Source organism: Ostrinia furnacalis, unplaced genomic scaffold (assembly GCF_004193835.3).
Source record: "Ostrinia furnacalis isolate ACB-3 unplaced genomic scaffold, ASM419383v2 OfSCF4060, whole genome shotgun sequence".
NCBI lineage: Eukaryota > Metazoa > Arthropoda > Insecta > Lepidoptera > Crambidae > Ostrinia > Ostrinia furnacalis.
In genome coordinates this window covers 39,795-55,376 of record NW_021134299.1, presented here as the reverse complement: position 1 = coordinate 55,376, position 15,582 = coordinate 39,795, and the positions used below count along the sequence as shown (strand labels likewise).

The 15,582-nt window shown below is 33.2% G+C and overlaps 5 protein-coding genes across 5 annotated transcripts; 3 read left to right on the top strand and 2 right to left on the bottom strand.

Annotated features, from left to right (window-relative positions):
• Positions 1-563: 563 nt before the first annotated feature.
• Positions 564-1,379, top strand: LOC114358634 (uncharacterized). The gene has a single exon (XM_028312650.1). It carries the CDS (start codon positions 564-566, stop codon positions 1,377-1,379), a length of 816 nt encoding a protein of 271 aa, XP_028168451.1.
• A 1,042-nt stretch (positions 1,380-2,421) lies between these two features.
• LOC114358629 (uncharacterized) lies at positions 2,422-3,699 on the top strand. Its single transcript, XM_028312645.1, has 3 exons — positions 2,422-2,522; positions 2,607-2,763; positions 3,480-3,699. The coding sequence occupies exons 1-3, from the start codon at positions 2,445-2,447 to the stop codon at positions 3,641-3,643; spliced, it is 399 nt and encodes a 132-aa protein (XP_028168446.1). The 5' UTR covers positions 2,422-2,444; the 3' UTR covers positions 3,644-3,699.
• Positions 3,700-3,845: 146 nt separating this feature from the next.
• LOC114358633 (uncharacterized) lies at positions 3,846-6,148 on the top strand. The gene is made up of 4 exons (XM_028312649.1): positions 3,846-4,940; positions 5,026-5,103; positions 5,183-5,336; positions 5,660-6,148. Exons 1-4 carry the CDS (start codon positions 3,987-3,989, stop codon positions 5,821-5,823), a joined length of 1,350 nt encoding a protein of 449 aa, XP_028168450.1. The 5' UTR covers positions 3,846-3,986; the 3' UTR covers positions 5,824-6,148.
• A 42-nt stretch (positions 6,149-6,190) lies between these two features.
• crim (QVR superfamily protein crim) lies at positions 6,191-11,256 on the bottom strand. Its single transcript, XM_028312652.1, has 4 exons — positions 11,091-11,256; positions 8,104-8,244; positions 7,054-7,207; positions 6,191-6,796 (listed from the first exon to the last, which is right to left on the bottom strand). The coding sequence occupies exons 1-4, from the start codon at positions 11,137-11,139 to the stop codon at positions 6,658-6,660; spliced, it is 483 nt and encodes a 160-aa protein (XP_028168453.1). The 5' UTR covers positions 11,140-11,256; the 3' UTR covers positions 6,191-6,657.
• Positions 11,257-13,723: 2,467 nt separating this feature from the next.
• On the bottom strand, positions 13,724-15,071 carry LOC114358635 (uncharacterized). Its single transcript, XM_028312651.1, has one exon. The coding sequence runs from the start codon at positions 14,741-14,743 to the stop codon at positions 13,784-13,786; it is 960 nt and encodes a 319-aa protein (XP_028168452.1). The 5' UTR covers positions 14,744-15,071; the 3' UTR covers positions 13,724-13,783.
• Positions 15,072-15,582: the final 511 nt, after the last annotated feature.

Genomic DNA, 15,582 nt, shown 5'->3' with positions numbered 1-15,582 from the left:
ATTACTTAATATCTTCGTAAGTAATGGTCCGATTTGGATAATTCAAAAAGATATATCTTTCTTATGTCTTAAAGATTAACGTAGATACTAGTTTTATTGAATTTTCTACAACAGTACTGATCCTCATTGACCATAAAAGTCCCCACAAGCCTTCATAAGCTCCTATGTGTAGTACCTAAAGGTATTTTGGTATGTACGTATTTCGGTACGGTGTCTAGGCCCATTAGATACTAGTAATTTACTTAATCACATTGGTAAAAAGATTATTTTCTTATCAATAGTCCCATCAAACCAACGTTTCAGAAAATTTGACCATTATTTAGACTATTACTTTAAAGGGTTGAAATTAGTGAAATAATTGCTGAGCAATTAAATGAAAACTCAATAATTCAACTGAAATAATAGAGTACCAGAAATTACAAACTATTCTCCAGCGTTTTCAGTATCAGGAACTTGCTATTTACGAGACACACAGTCACTTCGATACCGTTCAGCAGGGTCTCTCATCCATATAAGTACATTGAAGTGGACATTATATTAGCTAAATTGTATTTAATCTAACAATGAACACAAGAGTCAGAGAATATGTACCCAAAAATTACATAAGTTCAGGTCTATACAAGTCATTCGCGTCGTTCTGCTTTCTACAAATGATAATGGGCTCGTGTCGAGTGGACACGAGAAATAGATATGTGACCCATCCGTCGTCATACCAAAAAGCATTCTCTATATTAATTATAATCTCAACTGGATGCATGTACGCCATTGGTCAAGTTAATTACATAACTCGATACAGAGATGAATACACCCTGTATCTCCTTGGCTCAACACTTTTGATATCACATTACACGTGCTACGTTATAAATATATTGCAACTAAGATTCTTTAACAACGATACAAACGTCAAATTCGTCATCAAAATGCAAGAAATCGACCGTTTAATGAAAATAGATCGAAATAAACGTTTCAATGACATTTTACGCAAATTGAACAATGCTGCGATATTGTTCCTGTTGTTTGCGTTTTCTTTATACGTAGGAAGCGCCGCTTACGGTGCCAGTTCGGGAACGGCAGTGGTTTTGACAGCCGCGAGTGGTATTGGTGAAAGTATAATGTTAGCAGATCTGGTACTATGTTCGAATATAATCCAATACTTTATTATGCGAATTCGTTTTGTGAATTCAATTATCGCCAACCACTTGAAGGAACACTGTGCATTAGAGACACAATTTGGCAACTGTTTTAAATCCAACAGTTTTATGAGAAAACTGGCAGCAAAAACACACGAGTTTAGATCGTGTAACACGGACGTGTACATAAAAGAAATTATGAAAGGATTTTACCAATTTAACAATCTTTACCAGTCCCAGGTTATTTAATTTTCTATTATTCTACTCATTATTCTTGTTTTAGTTAGATTAATTTGTGTAATGATACGCGCGGTTATTTTATTATAAGTTACCTAGTATGGTTTTTTTTTTTTTTAGTTTATTTTGGAACAACAAACAATTACACTTATAAATTAAGTATAAAACATGGACATAGAACACATATTAGGTAAAAGCGTAATCAGCCCCGTTGTCCACAGATAGAGTAACAAAATATGTGGAAAAGATGTCGGTATAAACTAAAATTTGTGTGCTAGTGCACAAATTATAAAAGCCTAAATGGCACTCTGGTGTAATATAAATAGTTTCATCAAAATCCGTTCGGCAGCTTTCCATTCCGTTTGGTGCTTAACAAAACATTAGATTTTTTAAAAAAAAATTAAGTCTAGATCTAGAAAAACAAACATCAACCATCACAAACTCACATCCTCGATAGATTGGTGCAATGCTTTTCTGAACGAGGCAGGTGAGCCTGCGAAGAGTTCAAGTTCGGTGAAATGACAGTTGAACATTTTAGTAATTCTATACAGCGGCGCGCGCTCACCTGCATTCGTTTTACATGGAGCGTGTGCGAATATTTGCGGTTTACGGGTCTCCCGCCCGTGTAGGATATGAACGGTATGGTATTCTAATGTATATTTGGTTCATAAGTTTATTACAATCCAATTTCCCACTACAAATGTTATACAATAATAGTTGATCAAGGAGCAATCTTCTCGTTCTAAGTGTTAGCATAGAAAACTTATTAAGGAGTACTTCGTACGAGCGCTTGGAAAGGTAACAACGATAGTTCATAGATCGTAGGAATTTACGTTGCACAGATTCCAGCTGATCGTGATGTTTGGTATATAATGGATTCCAAACAGATGAAGCGTATTCTATCTGAGATCTTATCAACGCGTTATATAAAAGAATATAAGACTGAGGTCTTTTAAAAGCGAGGCTGACCCTCATTACGAAGCCATACATTTGGAAGGCTTTATTATATGATCAATGTGTACGTCGAAGTGTAGTTTACAATCCATTAGCCTAGTAACGGTATTTTTATTTTTTCAGATGTTACAATTTTGCTGTAAGTTTGTTATTTGCTTAATAATTTACTTCGAAATTATTCTTCTCGCAGGCAGAGTGAACGTAAGTTTCAGATAAAACAAATAATAAATGAATGAATGTAGGTAATATGTAATGTTTTATGTAGAAACCTTCTTAATATTGCAGAAATTAGAATATGTGGATATAGTGATTATGACAGGGTTCTTGGTCTCCAACGTCGTAATGGCTGTGCTGATGTGCACTCGATGTGAAATATACACGAAAGAAATAAAAGAAACCAAGAACCTGTGCATAGCTGTCATGTCTATTTATGTGGATGATGGTATGTACCTATTTAATTAATTTAAGCTACTATGTAGAAGTATATTTTAAAGATGTTTTGTAAGACACACATTCAGTGTGCTTACCATGAGTTTACGTTAGGTATGCTCTCTAACGACTACGAAATATGACAAATTGTACAGCGCCCCTAGCGGCTACTTTCAAGAAATAATATCTTCATAGATTTTTTTGACGCATTCGCTAGCGAGCGAGCCCACCTGCCACCTAACGTAAACTCATGGTAAGCACACAGATGCATAAATATACTCCACAAAAAATGGTAGATGCCTGTTAATTCCTATTTATCTTCTTTAAAGGTTCGGCCAAACCAACGCGATCACACGCAATCAGCCGGCGTGCAGCGATGGCGACATGAGCCCCGATTACGGTAATTTTTAACGTCTCCAATCCAGACGCGCTTCTGATTCTGCGATACGATTGGTCAAAATAGCTGACGTACGCTGTTGAACGACCAATCGTATCGCAGAATCAAGAAGCGTGTCTAGATCTATTACCGTAATCGGGGCTCAGACTTAAATGCATTGATCGCCATCGCTGCACGCCGGCTGATCGCATGTGATCGCGTTGGTTTGGCTGAACCTTTAATGATCCAAGAACAATATCCGAACCAGTGAGTTTGTCAGTTAATTATTCACGTCCATTTTGTAAGTAGAATTTGTTTTTCTTTATTATTATTGATTTATTTATTATTTTAAGGTCCCCTAAGAGCAAAATCCAAGGATATGCTGCATATTTTAGAGGCCAAGCCGCCAAAGTTCGTCGTGTATGACATATGGGAGATCGAAGCAGCGTTTATAATTCATATCTTGAGCATTGTAACGGCTGTAATAGTCACCCTTCTGCAATTAGCCTTTCTGTAGTATTATTGATTAGTAACAGACAACATTTATAAGGCGGTAGTAAACCTAAAGCTAAGCTAAGATAGTTTGGTTCTCACTTATCTGAGGTAATTTTTCATATAATTTACGAAAAATTACATCGGCTTGTTCTGCAACCGTCTTTAAATTTTGAAATTAGTACAAATTTGAGAATGTTTAGTGTCGCACTACTACTAGGCACTTCAACATAATCTAATTTGTATTTTTTCTAGTACATAACTTTGTGCATTTATTAGAGCTAAGTATTTGTTGTCTTAATTATCCATTTGTTTGTATTATTAGGTAGGTACGTATTAAAAATAATAGAACATCATTAAAGCAATTAATGCGGGTTATGACTAATACATTAACAAAGGAAGATAAGGGCCTGTTATTATCAGTTTATCACACAAATATATCTAAGTGGTGGAGGCGTGAAAAAAGCCTACACGCACCTCACTTAACGTTAAATTATCGAACCAAACACATACTTATGTTAACAAGGATAAAAATGAGTTCCGAATACCTCTCGAAAGATATTTTAGAAGAGGATTTTTTAAAAACATTTACTCCTTACCATATTTGCCAAAAAGTTTTAGGGTCATGTCGCGTCAACGCTAAAAATAGATTTGTTACAGCGCCAACGATATGGCAAAGAGGGTATACTGTATTTTGTATGACTCTCCTTATACCGTGTTACGTTAAGTTGTTCTTGATATTTACCGAGCAATATTCCGATAATGTTACCATGTTTTTTCTGATAGTTACAATGTTAACAGTACAGATTATTATATTCACTAGCAATTTGATCCACGTACGTTTCCTGACTTGCCATGAGAACATAGAGTTCTATATTAAAATGCAAGGGATCGAACGTATTATGAAAATTGACAAAGATAAAACGCTTAGCTCTCTGCAATACAAAGTTCATGTAATGTCTATACTATTTTTGTCTTTGAGTGGTTTAGGACTTGTAAGTTTGAGTTTTACAAGAGGTACTATTTCGGCAATATTACTTTGCTCTGGGATCTACTGTGAAGCTCCTTTCGCTGTAGAAATGAGTCATTGTTCTAATATAATGCTTTACTTTGCATTGCGTATCCGTTTAGTCAACGCGATCGTATCAAATCACATTTACGGAAACACTTCATCGAAACCTTTAATTCCTGATATGTTCACAAATCACTATATGAAAAATGTGGCTGCTAAAATACATGATTTTAAAACTAGTGAAACCGATATTTATTTACGAGAAATAATACGCGGTTTTAATATGTATAAGGATCTCTACAAGTTTCAAGTAAGTTTAATTTCAATTTCTTATTAATTTATGAGTTTATAAAAAACAATGTGACGGACAATTAATTGATGCCATGACATTTCAGATTCTCTTACTATGTGTAAAGATATTTATTTATGCGCTAATAACATTTGAATACACTCTTCTATCAGTGAAGTACAATGTAAGTAAAATCCTTACTTAAAAATGTTAAACGGATTAAAAAATGTCATCCTTAAAAATTAATATTAACCCTTTTTCAGATCTATGACGTGGTTCATGTAGCTGCATTTTCTTCAATAATAACCGTGGATTTATTAACAGTCATGTTTCTTTGCCTGCGATGCGAGATTTTCATTAGATCAGTCAAAGAAACCAAACTATTAACGATCTCGGTTATGTCCATTTACCTCGATGGTTAGTACCTAAAGTAACATAAAAATAACTTATGAAGAAGATATGGGTCTAAAATAAAAATATGTAATTTTTTGTACAATAAAAACACACAAACTTGTATGATTGCTAAAATTATAAAATAATATTGTATTTTTCCACGATTAGGATAAGCGCGTCTAATTCAATATATTTATTAGCAAAAATCCTTTAAGCTTGCTCTTGTTTTGTGAAAAAAAGTAAGCAGCGTAATGTTAGCACTGCTGTTATGTTGAAGTAACTAAATGTTCTAAGTGTTTCCATATGAAAAGTATGAGCTTTATATTTTTTATTTTTGTATTTTTCAGGACCACTCAGAAAGAAGGCTAAATGTATGTATGACATTATAGAAGAAATTCCGCCAGATTTATCAATATACGATATGTGGAACCTGGACGCACGTATTGTGTTTGCATTATTTTACACAATCACGAATTTTATCGTCACATTACTTCAGTTTGCTTTTTTGTAATATTTTTTTAATAAAATGAAGAAATCATTAAGAGTAAATTAGAAAAGGTAGATCTAAATAAAATAGCGTTTAAGAACTTTCAAATTTTATGTAGAAAAAATGCATTCATTGTATAAAATTATTTCAATTGAAAAAGTACAGTAATAACTCATTCATGAAATAAAAATATTTTTTTTCGTATAAAAATACATAATACTACTTCAAAAATAAGTAAATATAAAACGCCATACATAAAATAGTCTAGGTTTAGTCAAAGGATTATAGCAGTTTCTTGAGACAACAATAAATTATAATAGAATACTCAGTTAAAATCGAGTTATTAAAGAAGTTACTTGATAAAAATAAACTTTTCTGGAGGTCATGTATTATGTCAACTAATACTCTATTACAATACAATATTGTTTGTATGTACATAATAACATTTTTGATATGATAATAATCCTGTGACAGGCACTAGTGACATCACTATTATTATCTAGACTTAATTTTCTATATTCTTTACTTATTTCTACATTTATTCACACAGTTTTGGACGGAATAGCTTATTCACATAAAGTAGTTAAAGGTTTAGCTACTACAATTTTAGCATTAAAAGCAAGCTTAGGTATTTATGGTGGTTATAAAATTTCACTAGTATAAAAACATTTACATTCATGTCGCTATCTTGGGCTTAATATAACTCAAAGTTATATCTGTTGATATTTTAGATTGTTTTAATGTAAAATTAAGGCAGATTGTTTTGTACTGATTTTCAAGATAATAATTATGAAATGTATAAAATGAACATACCTATGAGATTCGCAACGTCATGCCATCAGCAACAATGAATGGTTGTCAGAATATGTGTATTTTGAAGAATGACAGCAATAAGGTCGATGATATTAGTAACGCCATTGATATGGGCACGACTGGAGCGCTGTTACACCGGTGATCGAGGAAGCAGAAACACCATGTTGTTTCGTCGTACCAATCTCTGAAAATTAATGATAAAAATATTTTCATAATGCACTGGTATTTTTGTATAATATGTAAAATCAATTATTATGGACAACATTTGGTTGCATTTATAAACTAGAATAACAGTACATAAGTACTCACTCACTGTTACATAATAATATTTTGAAATCAATAGTTACAGTACAGTCATCATTAATTGAATCCAACTGGATTAACTCAAATGAAAATTAATTGAATATTATAAAACTCACTTTAGTTTAGATAGTTTCTTACCTCTTTATATCCAACTCCTTTATGGAGTTATTGACATAGTGCGCCAAATTGACATCTTTTGCAGCTGGTCTGCATCCTTCATAGGTGTCCGCTGGTATATCAGTCCGGAACGCTTTGAAATTGCTTAAGCAATCCCTTGTTATCACCCTTTGCGCTGTAATATAACAGTTAAATATCAATATAATAATACGGCAGTCAGAAATCATTGATTTCTATGTAAGGTAGTCAAGTCTAATTATTAATTAACACCTTTGAAGTGCTTTATTCTGACTATTATTGACGCAATGAATTGCTTCTTTGTCAGTTTTTGTTATTTTTAATTATTTTTTTTTTTCTCCCAACAACAATGTACTTTTATAAAAAGGGAAACCTTTTATTGGCTATACTATCAGTCTAAATCTTATCACTAACATTTTCAATGTATCGCTCTGTTGGTTTCTATAAAATAAATCATCATCATCATCATCAACAGCCCTTTACAGTCCACTGCTGGACTATGAGCCTCCTCCACTATAGTGGAGGGTTTTGCCATAATCTCCACGCTAGGCAGGCGGGTTGGAGATCGCAGTTTAAAAGATTGATGTTTTTCAGAGAGCGCTGCTGCCCATTCTCTGTTTGATGTGTAGTCCCTAAGTCGCCTCTTACGACACCCGCGGGAAGAGTAGGGGTTGGTGACAAATGTATTCTACTCTGCCGTCACCACACGGCTTAAAATAAATAAATAAATAAAATAAATAAATAATAAAAGTAAATATCTTGTTGTTTTTATTTTGTGAGAATGAAGTAGCCTCACCCATTTTACAACTAGGCCTACAAATAAAAGCCCCAGTTCACGTGACCTCATTTTATTTATACAAGTCCTAAAAATAATTTTCCAGTTTACGCTTATTAATTTTATTGGACCGAGATTAATTTTAGGGACTTCATTGGCAAGTCAAGTCCTTAAGTGAAGTTTTAAAAACTATTAAATCAGATTAACATTAAAAAACCACCAAAATAAATTTACTGCATAGAATACCAGTAGAATTGTAATAAGAGAAAGATACCAACCTCCTTTAACTTCAATGAGCTTGATACAAATGTCGTCTTGGTCCGGACATGGGTTGCCGAGGTATCCCACTCCGCGCCAGTTAAAGGGCTCTGTGCAGCCCGGTGTAGCTGCTGTACACTGGTAACACCATATAGCTAGACCTGGAAATGTAAAGAATAGGCTAGTTGCCTAAAAAAATTTTTTTAGTCTGTAATGTTTAATATCAAAAAATATTGGACACATATCGATACCTCTGGGCTCAAAGGTCGTAAAGGACAAAGTACGACTTTTCAGGAGAAGCAAAAAACGATTTTTTATTTTTTATTTCGACAATAACTTTTTTGTTTTTTGAGCTATTAAAATATGACTTAAGAAGAAAGTGCTTAGAATTCACAGCATTTTCCGAGGAAGTATTGAAAAACTGGACTAGGGCAGTATTTACTGAGATAGATTTCCTTTACGCCCTCAAAATTACAATAAAAAGACCTTTACGCCCCTCAAATATTCGTCCTAGGCAAGTTACTCAGGGCGTAAGTCTATTTTTATTTTACAAAACTACAAAATTAAGGTAATAAAGGACAATTTACAGAGTTTTATAGGTTTTCATAGGTCGTAACGGAACACCCAGGTAAGGTATTATGCAAGGGCAAATTGATAATTTAGCTTAAATATTTAATGTTTTATGGTATTTGATAAGTAATATACCATTTCTTCACATATTTTTAATGAATTATAGTATTTTAAATGAAATAAAATGATTTTGCGTGGCTTCAAAATTTAATGCACACAATTTACGTAACTATTATTTAAGCAAGCAGAAGTTTTGATATCTTCGAAGTAGAAGATACCATTTCCGATAGCAGAGCGATTTTAGAAAATAAATATTATGACGTTTTTAAATAAAACTTCATAATCATGCCTACTTTACACAAAAAGCCGAAACCAATTTAATTTTATTTATTTATTTAATCATTATTATTGTTTCGAAAAACTACAAATGGCGGACTTAATTCTATAGGGCAGTCTGTCAACCAGTTTACCTTATGATACTGCAGATAGGATAGAATTATTAAGGACAAACGAAAACCAAACTATGATTATTCTAAATTATAAATAGATTAAAACATTGTTATTCATAAAAGCTTGAAATTATGTCATTGAACTTGGTACAAAAGTAGAAATATTAGGTAAGTAAGATTACAAGTAGGAAGTTTTTCATTCCAGTTAAGTACATCCACTTACTTAATAACTCTTACATAATACAGTTTTTAAAAGCCAATTATTTTTAATATAAAAATATAACTTCGAAAAAAGTGCATTCACGCTTTTTAGTACATTAAGTCTCAACTGACACTATAGTACATATTTTCTCATGTTAAGCGTAAATATTTTTCCTACTAGTTATACTTTATTAGCTGACCCAAATAACTTTAAAATCTATACTTATTTATTTATAATTGTTACAGTCAAAACTCAAAAGAACGTTAGTCAAAATTACTAGGAAATCATTAAAAACAATTGTAAAGCGTAGCATTTGTGTGATTTATGCATACAAAACATACATACACTCGAAAAAACATAACCCTCCTTCTGCAGTCGTGTAATAATGACATCTTATGGTACTACAGTAAGGTGACTTCTTTTTCTCATCTAGCTTTTTCATTTTTCAAATTTGTATGATCACTATCCTAACTTAATTAGGTAATACGTTATTTTATAGCATGTTTTCATTGTGTTAAATCATCTTTTAATTATCTTTTACCTGACAAATACCTAATTTCGTCAAATATGAGAAATAATAAAAAGCATCATTACTTTACCCGATGTGGATAGATGTCATAATTTTTTAATGTACAAATCACATAATCGTTACACTCTAAAATAGTTTTATTACATATTTTTAATGATTTTTTTGTTCTTTCGTTTGTTCTAAACGCACATACTTAAATACAACAAGAAACGTCTATAAAATTTACCTGCTCAGTTGTTTTAATATCCTCTCTTTGTAGATTTTTAAAATATTTGTTTAGATAATCTAAGGGCGTAAAGGACAAATTATTTAGACTTTGGTATGAAAATTTGGGTTGTATAGGACAATAGATTATACTACATGTACATTATACGCCCAAAAATTTGTGTTTACTTGTTCTTTACTACCATGCTAACTGTACTAAAAAATCAAATGGTATTTACATCCCAATTTTCACGATGAATTCTGTTTAGCTTATCAAATATGATGGGTCGTAAAGGCACTTTTTTTGAGAATTTCGACAAACTAAATATACAGATCGATAGAGAATTAAATTCTGAGTATAACTGTATAAAAAACTCATTTTCGGTATTTTGTCCTTTACGACCTTTGAGCCCAGAGGTATCGATATATTTTTATTTGTCAATCTAACAAATAATTACATAGTTATGGTGCGTTGAAGTTGCGCACGACGTCACAACGTGCGGCATTTTTAAGCAAGCGTTGACGTCACGGGCCTCTTCTTATGAACTTTGGGGCGCTTTATCCCTTTAAATTTTCATTAGTTTGAAAAAGTGAAAAATACGTGTAGAGTATTTTTTTATAAGTTAACTGACGGACTAATTAAAACTCTTGCTTTTTGACCCAGGCAACATCCCCATTTGATGAAGACTTTAAAAGTAGAAATGTACAGGCTAGCATTCACTCCATCAAAAGGAGCAATAGATTCAGATAGCCTTAGAAATGTTTACAGACATGTGGTTATTATTATGGTAAGTAAGTAAGCATTTGACACTATCTGGAAGTGTTTCTACTCTTTCTTGTAAACATAACCCTATAGTTCCAAACATTGCTCGGAAAAACCCAATTAGGTTGGATAATTTAATATAAAATTAATCTCATGGTTACGTCATTTAACATTATAGAAATACAACAGACGATTGAGTCTTTTGTACTCAAAAGACCAATAAACTATTGTATGAATAAATACACAGTTGAGCCACACCCGATTCAATAGCATTATGACTAAAAACTTACTTTCGTTCAGGATCGATACAAATAGCACAGTAAAAATAGTTAACTTCATAGTTATAATTCCACTATTAACTTTTAATAACAGAATATTATTTATTTGGTTTTTATAACTATATATTTTCTTTCTTCAACCGGGACTTTAGCAAGAAACACACAACAACAAATTCATAACTGTCAAAACTGTCAGTGTAGAGATGAGACGTATTTACTAGAACAGATCCACACACTAGGTATTTTACAGTACTAAGTGGCACCTATTCCAATTTTTAAAATACTTGATCCACCTAGTATTTTTTAAATTACACGATTTCCGACCCTACAATCAAAGTAATAGAGGTTATTATTGCATAATCCGTAGTCGTGTATTACGCGCACCGCGTATTTCTCGCTAAGTATTTTTTTAAATTACACGATTTCCGACCCTACCATCAAAGTAATAGAGGTTATTATTGCATAATCCGTAGTCGTGTATTACGCGCACCGCGTATTTCTCGCTAAGCTTATGTGCGAACGTAGAGATTCACTCCGTCTCTGTCTGACAAACAAATTTGAGCGCAGGCAGGTGTGAGATAGGAATAGGTGTTTGATGTATTACGTAATTTAAACTCTATTTGTACACAGGTAAGGTTTTGAATATTTTAATTTTTGTTCTCTCTCATCCAGCTCACTCCGCCGGTAAAAAACCAGTTTTTATTCTTCCGACAGGTTTGTTTTGGTTTGTTGTCACGCGTCCGTGATAATTGCGTAAATAAAAAATAGAAAAAATTATGTAAATATTTTTATGAAATTGATATCTTTTAAATACGCCAACTTTTAAGTTGACAGTCCTAAGCCTGTTGAAGTATGAAGGGAGGATATCAATCAATCAACAACCAGCAAAAACATTATTATTCAATTTCAAATTGCATTATTTATACTACGAGTGGATCTTTTCAAAGAAAATTGTATTTTAAAGTCATAATACGTGGATTAGTCCGCACTAGTCGCGTCAAGTATGGTAAATTACTACGTACTAAGTGGAACAGGTATTTGGATCACGTATTAATAAATACTTGGACTAGGTGCACCTAGTATCAAATTTACCTAGTATAACCCATCTCTAATGACATCAACTACAAACAAAGAGTGACATGACGTGAATCATGTAAAAAATAAGCGCCATCTATTATACCTTAACAAAAACTAAGCTTTATAACAATCTTAGAGATGTCGCTACTATCTCTTTGATAACTTGATATGCATCATCTAGTTTTGAAGAGATTTATTTATTTTATTTTATTTTATTTTATTCGGAAAACCAACAGCAATACAATACAAATAATGGGACCTTAAATGATTAAGATCAATCAACTAACTTTAGATAGCAATTTTTAAGTAAAATCACCTTAAGTTCATCAGTGCTATTCTAACTTCAAAATATCGACTAAGATAAGTTTAACCTTATAATCGGTTTGACTTATAAAATTACGGACACAGAAAAATATTATTTTTTCTATAGGTAAGCAAAGCAACTAATTAATAGAATTTAACATCTATGCAAAACACACTATAAGTAGTGGATTAACTTTTTTGCAAAAAAAAAGTAGTATGCATTGATGAAGTTCTTATTAATAAATATAGGTGGCGTCGCAATTGCAAAAGATCTCGCACTCTTTGCTATTATTAACTGTCAAATCGTAAGATTTCAACCGCTGGACTTCTTGGCGGGAAAAGTGAGTCTCGCGGCGCCTGGCGGCGCTAGAGATGGGTTTCCACCCGGGTAAAAACCCACATGAGGGTAAAAACCCAATAAAAACCCGTTTCATTCCACCCGTGGGTGTTTACACCGGGTGAAAACAAATAATTTTATAATTATTTCAATTGGCATCTTTTCTTTATTTTATTGAATTTTTCTCATTTATGTTTATTGATTAATAAGTAATAAGTCAAATTTAACACTAATATGCATTTATATCGTGGCAAAATCGTAAAATTGATCACTAATTTGATCGTGATTTGATTGTGATCAATAATTTTATAAAATGGTGTTATTTCAAGAATCGTTGAACCGATTTAGAAGAAATTTAGTAGGAACACAATAATTTGTGATCATGGCAAGTACATGGAGGGGGGGGATGCCAAAAATGCCAAACTTTCTTTTTGATGACATTACGGTATAAAGTTACAAATAACAACACCAACTACAAAGTACTTCTGCTTAAAAACTTGAAATCTTACCGCCCTTCCGCCACTGTAACGCATTGTAACGTTTTTCAAGACCTCTTCTCCCCCCAGATTGCATTACGTAACACTAGAACGCCCCCTTAGCAACAAATACCACTTCTCACTTTAAAAAAACGCTATTTTTGTTTTCACCCACCAGAATGGGTGATAATGGGTAACAACCGGGTTTTTACCCAAATCACCCAGTTTTAACCCAATCGGGTGAAATGGGTTTTTACCCACTACCCATCTCTAGGCGGCGCCGCCCAATCTCATGATCCCATGATTTTACTGAGCAAATCATCATGCTGTTTTCATTTTGATCATGAAAAAGATTCGCAATTTTGCTTTTGCGTAAAAGGCGCAACTAAAGAAAAAGCTTTAATATGATGGAAAGAGTAAAAATATTTATTTCCGGTCCTATTGCTATTGCAAGATACAAAATATTTGATTGTTTAGAATACTACAAAACTTTGTTTATTATTACAAAACTTTCACATATCGTCTTGCGGTTCAGGAGGTGGATCTTCAGGTGGATATATCGATGCCAACAGCAATTGTAAATCTTCTTTATTCAAGTCAATACACATAGTACCCACGACGTCTTCGACACCTATGGTACCATCATTACTCATATCTACTTCCTTAATAAGATTATCCAATTGTTTCTGTGGCATTTTATGACCTTTAGTAGAAAGAAGCTCTTTCAATGCTTCTCTGTCCATACTACCAGTTTTATCTGGATCAAGGACTTGCAGCGCAGATCTTAATTCGTCTTCTATGGGAAAGTCTCTCTGGCGAATCGTCACCATCTTAACAAACTGGTCGAACGTGATGTGTCCTTGAGGATGAGGTGGTCTCACACAGTATGCTATCAATTCCTGCAGTTGCTCTGGAGTCACTGTCATGAGAATAAGAGCTTTCAACATATAAATCAGTTCTTTCTCAGTAATGTAGTTGTCGATATCAGTATACACAGGTGTATAGTTCTGGTACAGTTCCCAGAGTTGCTCCACTTCAGCCAACTGATCTGGTCGCAGCTCGAATGGTTCTTTGAGGGCTTCTTTTGAATCACTGAAGTTAAACGGCGCAGTGGGGTCTGGAGGAGGTTCTTCGACGTAACCCTCTTCTTCTTCGACTACTTCTTCGTCAGGGGGCTTTTGTTCTTCCTTCTTCTGTTCGCCCTCAACTTCCTCGCCTTCCATGTGTTCTCCTTCCATTTCCTCGCCCATCAATTCTTCCCCTTCCCCCATGACTCTTTCTTTGTGTTCGCCCTCAACATGTTCACCTTCAACCGTTTCTCCTTCCACATGTTCACCTTCCAATTGCTCTCCTTCTGCTTCCTCGCCGCCTATTTCTTTTACACCCTCTTCTCCCTCAACCTTTTCCTGTTCACCAGTTGTCTCTGGTACCTCAGATGGTGTCTCTGTACCTTCTGCTGGTGTCTCTTCCATTTTGAGATTATTTTACAAAAAAAACACGTCAATTTTGTATTGTTATTTAACCACAGGACTCCTTAATTCTAATATTTATACAATGAGTTCGTCACCGCATCTAGGTTTGCTGAAGTTGGTCCGAAGTATTGTTATGAGGTTACCAGTTATCCTGTCATACAGATTTAGGCTCCCAAGAGATATTGTATCAAGTATGTCTATAAATTCCCCTAATAACTCGTCTCTAACATTATCAATAAAAGTAAACATTTGTAGAAAACTAAAGATATTCCAAAATTTTATTCTTTTCAGAGAATCATGACGATCACAACAGCATTTTTATGCATGACTTGTGATGACACTGCCAAATTTTTGATTGACATGATGATAATTTTTATTTAATTTTAAAAACCTAGCTATCCTTAATGAAAACAAAATAAATCCTTATTAAAAAAGTGAATCTCCCAAAAAAATTAGATCATGAAAAAAGATCATGACGATGATGAATTTAATTAAAATGAAAATAATTTATTTGCAGAATGTGGTACATTACATGTTACATAAACAATAATAACAATAATGTTATCGTCAGTCGTTAGAGCCGAGCTCTCTCTCTACCTGACAACCTAAGTACGTCATACAGATAGAGAAAATCAAAATGTTAAGAATACTTAACATTAATTTATTTGCTAAAATAATAGGTAATTAAGATAAAATACCCAGTTACTCATTTCTTAACAAGCTCATTATTATTTTTTGTACATAATACATTTAGAACTATTGTTTATGTAGAGCTATTTAAGGTAAGAGTAGATACTAAGTGGGAACATAACGTCTATCTCCAGTTTATTCACCTGGTT

Excerpts from the sequence above, each read along its gene's own strand:
- LOC114358634 (XM_028312650.1), top strand. The coding sequence starts at position 564 with ATGAACACAAGAGTCAGAGAATATGTACCCAAAAATTACATAAGTTCA.
- LOC114358633 (XM_028312649.1), top strand. The coding sequence starts at position 3,987 with ATGCGGGTTATGACTAATACATTAACAAAGGAAGATAAGGGCCTGTTA. Across the intron at positions 5,104-5,182 it reads TTCTATCAGTGAAGTACAAT|ATCTATGACGTGGTTCATGT; the intron begins GTAAGTAAAATC and ends ACCCTTTTTCAG. Across the intron at positions 5,337-5,659 it reads TATGTCCATTTACCTCGATG|GACCACTCAGAAAGAAGGCT; the intron begins GTTAGTACCTAA and ends TGTATTTTTCAG.
- LOC114358635 (XM_028312651.1), bottom strand. The coding sequence starts at position 14,743 with ATGGAAGAGACACCAGCAGAAGGTACAGAGACACCATCTGAGGTACCA.
- LOC114358629 (XM_028312645.1), top strand. The coding sequence starts at position 2,445 with ATGTTACAATTTTGCTGTAAGTTTGTTATTTGCTTAATAATTTACTTC. Across the intron at positions 2,523-2,606 it reads TTCTCGCAGGCAGAGTGAAC|AAATTAGAATATGTGGATAT; the intron begins GTAAGTTTCAGA and ends TTAATATTGCAG. Across the intron at positions 2,764-3,479 it reads GTCTATTTATGTGGATGATG|GTCCCCTAAGAGCAAAATCC; the intron begins GTATGTACCTAT and ends TATTATTTTAAG.
- crim (XM_028312652.1), bottom strand. The coding sequence starts at position 11,139 with ATGAAGTTAACTATTTTTACTGTGCTATTTGTATCGATCCTGAACGAA. Across the intron at positions 7,208-8,103 it reads GCTCATTGAAGTTAAAGGAG|CGCAAAGGGTGATAACAAGG; the intron begins GTTGGTATCTTT and ends GTTATATTACAG. Across the intron at positions 6,797-7,053 it reads AAGGAGTTGGATATAAAGAG|AGATTGGTACGACGAAACAA; the intron begins GTAAGAAACTAT and ends ATTAATTTTCAG.